Source organism: Thalassophryne amazonica, chromosome 7 (assembly GCF_902500255.1).
Source record: "Thalassophryne amazonica chromosome 7, fThaAma1.1, whole genome shotgun sequence".
Classification (NCBI taxonomy): Eukaryota; Metazoa; Chordata; class Actinopteri; order Batrachoidiformes; family Batrachoididae; genus Thalassophryne; species Thalassophryne amazonica.
Genome location: NC_047109.1, coordinates 26,618,311 through 26,629,580, shown reverse-complemented (window position 1 = coordinate 26,629,580; position 11,270 = coordinate 26,618,311). Strand labels below are relative to the sequence as shown.

Here is an 11,270-nt window from a genome sequence, read left to right as displayed (position 1 = left end):
GTCTCATTAATACCTGCAAATGCACAGAGGGTGATCTACAAATATTCCTTGATTTGCACAACTTCTGCTCCTGTCAAAAGCTCCTGTACACACAGATGCACACCCTCCTGCAGACACCATTAAAACATAAATATTGTTTATGATTGATTGATAGAGGGTCTTTATTGAACATGTACAAATTATATGTTACACAATAGGATCTTAAAAATTAAACAACTGCAAATTATAAAGAGAATGCTCATACAGTTGAGGTTATTTTAGCATTGAGATATTATTTTTTTTTATTGCGGCCCAAAAGAATTGGGCTTCAGATGATGAAGTGGAAGCAGTTGTTGGCCCTTATAGTTTATATGACACATCCTTTCAGACACTTCAAGGGTCACATGGGCTGACTGATGAGGTAAGACACTATTCATTCAAGTCTGAAAACACTAACATTATTCAATCATTGCTGGGTCTTGTGTGCATTACTGATTATAGCTGCATATTCTTGCTTAGAAACAACAGGCAAGTTGTCACATTGCTTTTTTGTCAGATTGCGTATCAGGATATGAATCTTCTGTAAAATAAATTCATAATGATATATGAAAAATTGTGGGTTCCAGGCTGTTCACAAACAAACGGGTGAAAACATAACCTCCATCCAACTTCATTACTATGTCCCTTTAGTTTCTCCCTTGTTTTCACTTGGGGATGCCACAGCAGCTCTGAGGTGAATCCGTGTAATGGGGTTTTTACACCGAAAGCGCCAGCCACGGCAAAAGCATCATGAATTGGTCTAAAATGTGTTATTTTCAAAGAGACACTTTGCGTTTTTGACGCGACGCCGTCAAAAACCGAGCTAAAGCAACGTTTCGCGGGGAGCGCATATTGCTGCTTGTCGTCAATCTGCCGCAGTCAAAGTTCAACCAAATCCAACTTTTGCTGCTGTGCGCTGTGATGTAGCTTTGCGCTGTCCAATAGAAACAAGGCATCAGGCCAAAACACAGGATACTACAGTCCAGAAACGTATCACAGAACTGCTCATTTATACACAGCAGTTTTCTGAAGAAAATCCTTACCATTTTTTATTGTACCTCAAAATTAATTTCTGAGTACTGTAAAAAAAAAAAAAAAAACTTTTTGTTGTGGCCAGCCTTTTGCAAGCCTCTCTCCCCTTCGCTTCTATCTCCTCTTGTGTGCTGTTTGTCTGTTTTCCCTCCAAGTGGCACGCTGCAGAGCCGCGGAACACCTGCTGCCATCATCACTCGCACCTGACGCTCATGACCTCCTGATCAGGAGCGGGTTACTTAAACCCCAGCATTGAGCTCATTGACTGCCAGATTCTTCCATGAGCTTCCATGAGAAATCCATGACCTTGTCTAAGCTGATGCTTCCATGCGCTCTGACATCTGAGCTTCCCTCAGCTCATCTCAAGGTAATCTGGTTACCTCTAATTTCCGTATTAGAGCTCACTGATCTTTTGGTGTTTTCAGATGCCTTCCTGTATGGCTACCATTGCTCCTGGCTCCCATGCCACTATCTGCACAACGTCACTTTGGAACTCTTTTGCTCTCAACCTCAGAGCGCACAGCTCTGCCACATTCACCCAAGTTCCTGCATGACTCTGAGTGTGTGAAATTCTGCTCTTACCCTGCTCTTGTTTGTGACTGTGCATAACCAAGAACTATTTCGAAGAACTGTTACCAAGAACTATGACCTAGAACTGTTTCCAAAAACTATTTCTAAGAACTGTATGAACTCTGATGCTGAACCACTAAGAACTTTCCAAATCTTTTCTGCACCCAAGTCCTCCTTCATTGGAACTGCATCACAAGACACGCAGCATCTGACCTCTGAGGATAATTCATAAACTATGAACAATTTCTGAACAGCGAACCTTATTTCGTAGATAGTGAACTTTATTTCCTGAACTGTGAACATTCCTGCTTTCCAGTGTTACGAGTGCAATCACTCACCTTCTGTTTTGCTTGTCCTCCTAGTTCCTCATCTTTGGCTCTGTGCATCCTGCTTGGCTCCGGCTCCAGTTCCATATACTCAAGGATTTCAGTTCGCTTCTTCAACTTACAAGCCTGACTTGGGAACCTGCAGCTCCCTAAGTTCCACCGCCACAAGCGGGCCCTGTCTCCATTCTGCAGCCCTCTACAGCACAGCATATTTATTTATACATTTATTGTAAATAAATCTGTTTTTGTTCACAACCAGTTCTCTTCTTTGCTTCTATCATTTGAGTCCATCGCCTGTATCACTTCGGTTCTATCCATACCTCTAACCACAACACGTTTCTTACATTAGGATACTTACAATGAAAATAGTAAAAAAAAATACAAGATTCTTTAGAAACGTTTCTTCATCTATAAATTAAAACCACAACTTATCTGTTATTTCAGATGAGATGATTTCTTGTTTAACATAATTTTTATGACATTTATTTTTAGACAATTAAAATAGTCTGGTAGATTATTCATATCTCATTTGACCAGAAAATTAGACACTGTAAATAAATACAAATGTTTATTATAAATGGAACAGGAGATGATTTAATAATGACTGCAGTGTGATTGTAAATTATGTGACATAAACCTCATGATGAAATCATTTTTTTAATTGAGTCATTTCAACTTGTAATTACATCAAAATATGTGTTTGCCTTCAATGTTGTTATCAGGACAGAGTAATTTCTAAAATATGAATTTGACTAGCGAATGTGAAGGTTTTAAAATTGTGCACAATAGGAGCGGGGCTTCTACATGTGCAAATGTCTTTTTGACTGAACTTTGACTTCATGGACATGTTTAATGATCCATTTATTTAATGTTAAAATATAAAATGAAACAGCTTTTTAAAAAATAATGAAATAGTTGCTGTTTAAACAGCCTTTGTTTTATGTAGAAGCAGGTGTTGTTTTTCTGGACTCTCGTGGCATTTAACCAGCTTTGACCTCTGCACTCTATAACATTGCAGCACGTTTAGTTTTGTCCACTTGCTACCTCTCTTTAACATGAAGAGCTCTTGCAAGTTTTGGATGTTGAACTCAATTTTACAACTGAACTCAACTTTATGTTAAAGAGACGTAGCAAGTGGACATAACTAAATGTGCTGTAATGTTTTAGATTGTTGTGGAGTTGTTGAAGACACTTTTCTCCCATTTTGAAGAGCAGAGATGTTTTCTTCCAACTGGACTTCATGTTGTTCAGCTCATCACTGGAAGTTTTTGAAGTGCGTCTGAATTTAGGTTGCGCGCACAGCAAATCACTTTCGACATAATGCATCTGATGTCACTGACGCATTGGGAGGCGTTAACTGTCATGTCTGACGCCTTCAATCTGAAAGGCCCATAGGTTTGATGCAGATGCCCTTCCTGACACAACTCCACGTTACATGGAGAAAATGTGGCAGGAGTGGGGTTTGAACCAGGAACCTTCCGCACTGAAACCAAGTGCACGAACCACTTGGCCACCACCCCCGGGTAAATATACAAATATGCTTCTGATGTCATATTTTGTGGAAAATTCAATGTTTTATAATTTGTTGTTAATCATTCCTGTGTCACGCTGTGTATTTTAATGTGTGGAGCAGTTTAACCTGAAACACAAAGAATGTACTTTTTTCCACAATGAATGACGTGATAGAAAAGAAAACAGAATGCAGACAACGAGGGGATTTGGAGGAATGAGCAAGGTGGAAGAAATATTAAGTTGAATGCACATCAGAGACCCAGTCGTGATTTAATATCAACATTAGTTCGAAAACAGAATGTGGAGGCAGAACTGTCAGGACAGAAACACAGTTAAACACGTAAGTCTGAAATTAAAATATAACTAAACTTTAAAGAATATCTCAAGGAAAAAATAAAATATTTAAAAAGAATAAAAAACAAAACTTCCCCTTGTAAAATACTATCCCCACTCCAGCCAATAGGCGGCAGTAATCTCAGATGTCCTCCTTTGGGGAAAAAAAAGACTGGTGGTTTCCTGTTGGCTTCGGATGCTACAGCTAGCTCGTCGGACACAGATTACACTTCACTATGTAAGTCTCTATGTTTCTTAACATAAGCCACAGAATCACAGAAACTGCCAATTAACCGCAAGAAGATGAAAACACGAAGTTACCGCACAGAGTCCAACATCTAAGAAGGTGGTTTAAACAGCGGCTAACTGTCGGTAATTAAGAGGTACTGGTTGTTAGCATTTATCATCATTTATCATTGGTTGTCTGGATTTCTGATCCAGACAACTAATGATAAAGTTTATGCAAGTTTATGCACCTGCCTAATTTTATTTAAATAATTATTGCACACTTTAAGTAAATCCTATAAACTTAATTTCACTTATCAAATATCATTGTGTTTGTCTGCTATATGATATATTTAACTGAAATTGCTGAGCCAAGCAACCAATGATTTATAAAGGAAAATCATGGAAATCATCACGGTTGCTCAAACGTCATACTTCATACCACACGATATTTATAGTAGGGATGTCCCGATCAGGTTTTTTTTTGGCCCCGATCCGATTCCAAGTCATCTGATTTTGAGTATCTGCCGATACAGAGTCTCGATCCGATGCTTTAAAAAACTGAATGAACAATGAACAAATGCTAAATATATAATATTTTCATTTTAATCACCTTATTTTATTATTTATCACTTAAACAGTGCACTTCTCCTTGAGGTAGCTTGAACAATCAAGTAATAATCTACCAGACTTAAAAAATGTACAAATTTCCATATTATTTTATTTGTCTAAAAATAAATGTCCAAGGTTCCTTATGTTAAACAAGAAATTAATCTGAAATAACAGGTGGTTTTAATTTACAGATGAAAGGTTTCGAAAGAACCATTTATTGATTTATCTGTTTTAATTACAAGTGTTCTAACTTTTTAAAACAGTAATCAGAAATTTTGAGGTAACAAACAACAGCAACAAAAAACATTTCCAAGGATTTTTCTTCAGAAAACTGCTCTATAAATGAGGAGTCCTATAACACGTTTCTGTTTTGTACAGATCAGTGGTTTCTGCACCGATCTGTTTTGTACAGATAAGTGGTGTCTGCACCAATCTGTTTTGTAGAGATCAGTGGTTTCTGCCACTTGTCTTCCGTGTTTTGGCCCGACGCATCGTTCCTATTGGACAGCGCAAAGCTACGTCACAGCTCAGAGCGTCGAAAGTTGGATTGGGTTGAACTTATGTTTTTTCTTTTGTTCAATAAAAAAAAAAAAAATAAAAATAAGATTGGGTTGAACTTTGACTGCGTCAGCCTGCTGACAAGCGGCAATGCGCGCTCCCGTCAGAAGCATCGCTTTAGCTCGGCTTTTGATGCGACGCTTCTGACACCTCAAGCAACATGTCTCATGACGCTTTCGACGCGTGAAAGGCCCATTAATCTGCAATAATGAGCTTGAAATAGCGCTGATCAAAATAATGAGGATAAAACCTATGTCGGATTCCTGATCGGGATGCAACGTCCGATTTCAATCAAGTCTGAAAGTCAGGCCCAATTTCCGATCACGTGATCGGATTGGGACATCCCTAATTTATAGAGCACTTTCCAACAGCCAAAACTGAAACAAAGTGCTGTACATGAAGGTCATAAAAACAACAAAGCAACCCAACAACAATAAAAACAGCAATAAACGAGCAAAACAACTAAAACAGAGCAAAGTCTCATATTGTGTTAAAATCCACTGAATAAAAGTGGGTTTTAAGATTTGCTTTAAAAACAGACATTGAAGAGGCCTGCCTAATGTGCACAGGTAAAGCATTCCAAATTTTTGGAGCTGCAGCAGAAAATGCTCGATCCTCTCTGAGTGTTCGCTTGGATCTCAGTACCTCAAGGAGAAGGTGATCAGCTGACCGGAGGCACCGTGCAGAGGTATAGAGGTGAAGCAGCTCAGAGAGGTTGGACGGGGTGAGGGCATTTAAAGATTTTAAAGCAAACAAAAGAATCTTAAAATGAACTCTAAACTGCACAGGCAGCCAGTGGAGGGAGGCTAGGATAGGTGTAATATGCTCTCTCTTTTGTACTCCAGTTAGCAGACGAGCGGAATTCATTCACATGAAACCTGATTTTAGTCCGCACACAGGGTAAACTTGGTACAGAACAAACTTCCTGGTTTTTGCGCATGCACAGATAGCGAGTATACTAATCTGGCACGGGGTAATCAGTATGTGAGTATTTAGCATTGTAGAGTTTGCCTTTAAGAAGGGATGGTTATTTCAGAAGATAATCAAATATCATCAAGGACACACCCTATATTGTAAGTGGAATTGTTTTAATTGTGAGAGTATGCACTAAAAGACTTTACTAACTGCACTTAAATGTCTGGCATTGAAAGGACAAACCCTTTAGGTATCATACTTAACAAGCCGTGGCAACACGGTGGCTTAGTGGTTTGCACAGTTGCCTCACAGCAAGAAGGTCATGGGTTTGATTCCCACCTGTGGCCTTACTATATGGAGTTTGCATGTTTTCCCCATGTTAAAGACATTTAAAGACATGCAATTTTGGTGAATTGGAAACTTTGTAATTGTCCAGGCCTCCCTTGCAAAAGATGTCTCGATCTCAATAGGACTAACCTGGTTAAATAAAGGTTTAATTGGATTTATTTGTCAATAAAAATACATGTACATAAAACAACCATACCAAGGATAGTACTGTAAAACATAAAACCTATTTCCATTATGGTCCTCTGGGAAAGAGCAAAACAAAAAAAATGCTAGAGTGGGCCCGTGAAGCAGCATTTCCCATATCAAAGTCCAAACACTTTACCACGGTGGTCAACACCTAATGTAATGGTGGCAGAAGAGCAACCTTTCAGTTCTATTTACCCTTTTTTCCACAGAACAGCAAAACATGAAAAATGTTCTTCCTGTGTATTCTTTGAAGAATAAGTGGATTTCCTAACTCAGACCAAACTCTCTGAAAAGGGACTAAAATTCTAGAAAGCCGGGATACTGTATGTATACAGCATTTCCTCCGGTGCTTATGTCACATGGATGTCACATCACTTCCGGGTATTTAAATGCAACCAACTTCCTCAATGGAAGAAGTTGGACATCTGACATATTGGTCATGTGACCTGCCTAATAACACAGCGTCTTAGAATAGATGAAAACAGGTTGAAGAGAGCTTTATGTAGCATGGTATTTTGAGTTCAGTTCTACAGTAATTGGAGTTTTCTGGGAATTCCCGGAAACCTCAGTGTTTACTTCTATGGCAGACATTTACGGTTTATTTTGTTTTTCTGGTGTGCATCAGATTTAGTCTGATTTCCTGATGCTTGCATTTGTAAAATCGTTTGATTACGTCTCTGTTGAGATGCCACAGTGAATGTTAAGTCTCACGTTTTCACATTCTTATCTGTCCACACAGCAGCAAATGTGAGACGTCCTTGCAGATTTTACCGTGAACGCTGCGTTGTGTTGAAACTACAAATGAATGGATGAAACGTTGTTCTCCTGCATGGAGAAAATTTCAAGTTCATTAGGATTAAATTCAAAAGCACCAAAACGCCGAACGCGACTGTTTTTTTTCTTTTTTTTTTATAATCGTTTCACACAAATCAAAATCTGTCTTTGGGATGAACTTACTTCAAACTGTTTCCATGTACCCATGATATGTTAGTCTGCTAAATCTACATTTTATGGTTTCTTCAGTTACATGTAGGGATGCACCTTGGCTAAATGTCTTTATTCAGCCGTGAAGCTGCATATGTTTAATATGCAGCTTCAGTAAGAACTGAGGAGGCGTATCCATTTAGTGTTGTTTACTGACGTACAACATTTCCACTTGTGTTGTTTGTAAAACTTGTAAACAATGTAAACAATGACCTCTGGATCACAAACATAGCAACAGAAAGAACATAGCATGCACATAAATGAAAGGACAAGAGCTATACTTTAGTGTTCCTAATGCTAACTGCTATGACAACAAGCTAACAGGGAAGCCTCTGCCGAATAAGAGGTAGAATATATATAACAACAAATAAAGAATCATGTACTTTGCTTTCTTAGGCTTCAACATATGCAAATGTTTAGAAAAAACTTACAGATTATGCTTTCTGAAAGAGAAGAAATGCAGTAAAGGCAGAGACAGGGCTCGTGTAATGGTCCATTACAGGTGCTTAGAGGGAAATGTGCACTTCTAATATTCAACAGGCTGCTACTACCCCTAAATGACCAGTAGTGTTCCCCACTAAACAAACAAAATACAAACCCCTAACCTCTGTGAGGGACAGAATACTCCCTTTCTGATATCTGTAAGATGTCATATCAACAAGACTCAACCCACAGTTTCAAAAGGATATGAGGACTCTCTCAGGAGTGATCCTTCGACACCAGGAGGACAACTTCACTGATTGGTCTCAGGTACAGTCCCTGTTCATCGTTGCAGATGAGTTTGACCTCAATCTTCCTTACTTTTCCATCTTGGCTGGGAAATGTCTTTATAATCAACCCGACAGGCCAGTTATTCCTCTTCTCCTGCCCGTCCTTTTGCAAGACAATGTCTCCAATCTGAAGATTAGGTTTCTGCAACCTCCTCTTGCAACGAACACATAATCTGCTGAGGTACTCCCTCTTCCACTGTGATAGAGGAAGCCAGATGCTCAGCAGGGAGTGCTCATGTGGCATGGTCAGCTGGGTTGAGTGGGCACATAATACCATTGTTGGGTCTGCGTAGAACGCTTGATACGCTCAACTCGGTTATGAACGTACACATAAAAGCATCTCTTTACATTAAAAATGTAGCCGAGCACTACTTTAGAGTCTGTGTAGAACCCTACCTCATCTATATTGGTGTTGAGCTCTTCATGGACCATTTCAGCCACCTTTACAGCCAACACAGCAGCACACAGCTCAAGCCTTGGAATAGTGCTGTCTGGTTTTGGGGACAACCTGGCCTTGCCGAAGTGAAAGCCAGCTTCACTCTGTCCACTGGCATTTGTAAGTTTCAGGTACGCAACGGTCCCAACAGCTTTGGTGGATACATCACAGAAGACATGCATTTCCTTTCTTTGTGCCTCAGACAGAGAGATGGATGTATGTACATGCGGGGAATTTTGAGCTGTAGAAGGTGCTGCAGAGAATCTTTCCGTTGTTACCACCTTTTCTGTTTCTCCTTTGTAGAGGGGCATCCCAATCGCTGATGTTGATGGAAATCTCTCTCAGGATGTAGGGGCCCTCAATGTTTACAGGCACTGCAAAGCTGAGTGGGTCATACAAGCTGTTTATAACTAACAATCCACCACATTTAGTGAAAGGTTTATTGCTGAGCTCGACTTGAAAAGAGAATCAATCGGTGGATAGGTTCCAGCCAACCCAAGGCTGTGTTGCATGGGCGGTGAATGTTGTCCAAATTCGAGTCCCTGAAGACCTGTGGCTAGATCTTCGCCTGGGAAGGAACTGTTGATTGCAGGATTGCTTGATGAGATTTTGTGGAGACGAATGTGAGACTGGGCCAGCATTTTTTGTGTTATCTGCAGAATGGCTATTGCCTTAGCTTCAGAGACAAATGACTTTAGCCCATCATCTACATAACAATGACACTCAATGAGCTCTCTTACGTCGCTGTCATATTGTCTCTTTCCTTCCACAGCAGTTCTCTTGAGACATAAATGGCGACTGAGGGTGATGGACAATTTACGAAAACATGAACTGTCATGCGGAACTCAACCACTTCTCCATCTAGGTCATGATTGCAGAACCACAGGAAGCGCAAATAATCCCGATGGTCATCGCTGACCATGAAGTTGTGGAACATTTGCTCCACATCAGCCATCACAGCATACGAGTCGCCTCTGAACTGAAGGAGCACACCAACAAGACTATTATTCAGATCGAGACCTTTGTACAGCACTTCATTGAGAGACATATACTTCAGCATTGTGAGATTGCCTTTCATTGTTATGCTGATGATACTCAACTGTACATGCCGATAACTGCTGGTAATCTTGGCCACATAAAATCTTTAGAAGACTGCCTTGCAGCAGTGAGAAGCTGGATATCTAGTAACTTTCTACTTTTAAACTCTGATAAGACTGAAATGATGGTTCTTGGTCCTGCGAGACAGCGGTATGAATTTGACCAGCTAGCACTCAGCTTAGGTTCATGTGTTAGACATCATACGGACTAAGTGAGGAACCTTGGGGTAATTTTTGATCCTACTCTGTCCTTTGACCTCCACATTAGAGACATTACAACCCCTGGCAAAAATTATGGAATCACCGACCTCGGAGGATGTTCATTCAGTTGTTTAATTTTGTAGAAAAAAAAGCAGATCACAGACATGACACAAAACTAAAGTCATTTCAAATGGCAACTTTCTGGCTTTAAGAAACACTATAAGAAATCAGGAAAAAAAAAATTGTGGCAGTCAGTAACGGTTACTTTTTTAGACTAAGCAGAGGGAAAAAAAATATGGAATCACTCAATTCTGAAGAAAAAATTATGGAATCATGAAAAACAAAAGAACGCTCCAACACATCACTAGTATTTTGTTGCACCACCTCTGGCTTTTATAACAGCTTGCAGTCACTGAGGCATGGACTTAATGAGTGACAAACAGTACTCTTCATCAATCTGGCTCCAACTTTCTCTGATTGCTGTTGCCTGATCAGCTTTGCAGGTTGGAGCCTTGTCATGGACCATTTTCTTCAACTTCCACCAAAGATTTTCAATTGGATTAAGATCTGGACTATTTGCAGGCCATGACATTGACCCTATGTGTCTTTTTGCAAGGAATGTTTTCACAGTTTTTGCTCTATGGCAAGATGCATTATCATCATCCCCAAACATCCTTTCAATTGATGGGATAAGAAAAGTGTCCAAAATATCAAAGTAAACTTGTGCATTTATTGATGATGTAATGACAGCCATCTCCCCAGTGCCTTTACTTGACATGTAGCCCCATATCATCAATGACTGTGGAAATTTACATGTTCTCTTCAGGCAGTCATCTTTATAAATCTCATTGGAAAGGCACCAAACAAAAGTTCCAGCATCATCACCTTGCCCAATGCAGATTCGAGATTCATCACTGAATATGAATTTCATCCAGTCATCCACAGTCCACGATTGCTTTTCCTTAGCCCATTGTAACCTTGTTTTTTTTCTGTTTAGGTGTTAATGATGGCTTTCGTTTAGCTTTTCTGTATGTAAATCCCATTTCCTTTAGGCGGTTTCTTACAGTTTGGTCACAGACATTGACTCCAGTTTCCTCCCATTCGTTCCTCATTTGTTTTGTTGTGCATTTTCGATTTTTGAGACATG

The 11,270-nt window shown here is 39.7% G+C and overlaps 1 protein-coding gene across 1 annotated transcript in view; it reads left to right on the top strand.

The window, feature by feature from the left end:
• Positions 1–3,952: 3,952 nt before the first annotated feature.
• Positions 3,953–11,270, top strand: part of LOC117513727 (zinc finger protein 180-like) — a 47,922-nt gene continuing 40,604 nt past the window's right edge. Inside the window, exon 1 of the mRNA XM_034173965.1 lies at positions 3,953–4,029. Within this exon, the coding sequence (XP_034029856.1) occupies positions 4,028–4,029 (2 nt within the window). The 5' untranslated portion in view covers positions 3,953–4,027. The remainder of the gene's footprint in view (positions 4,030–11,270) is intronic.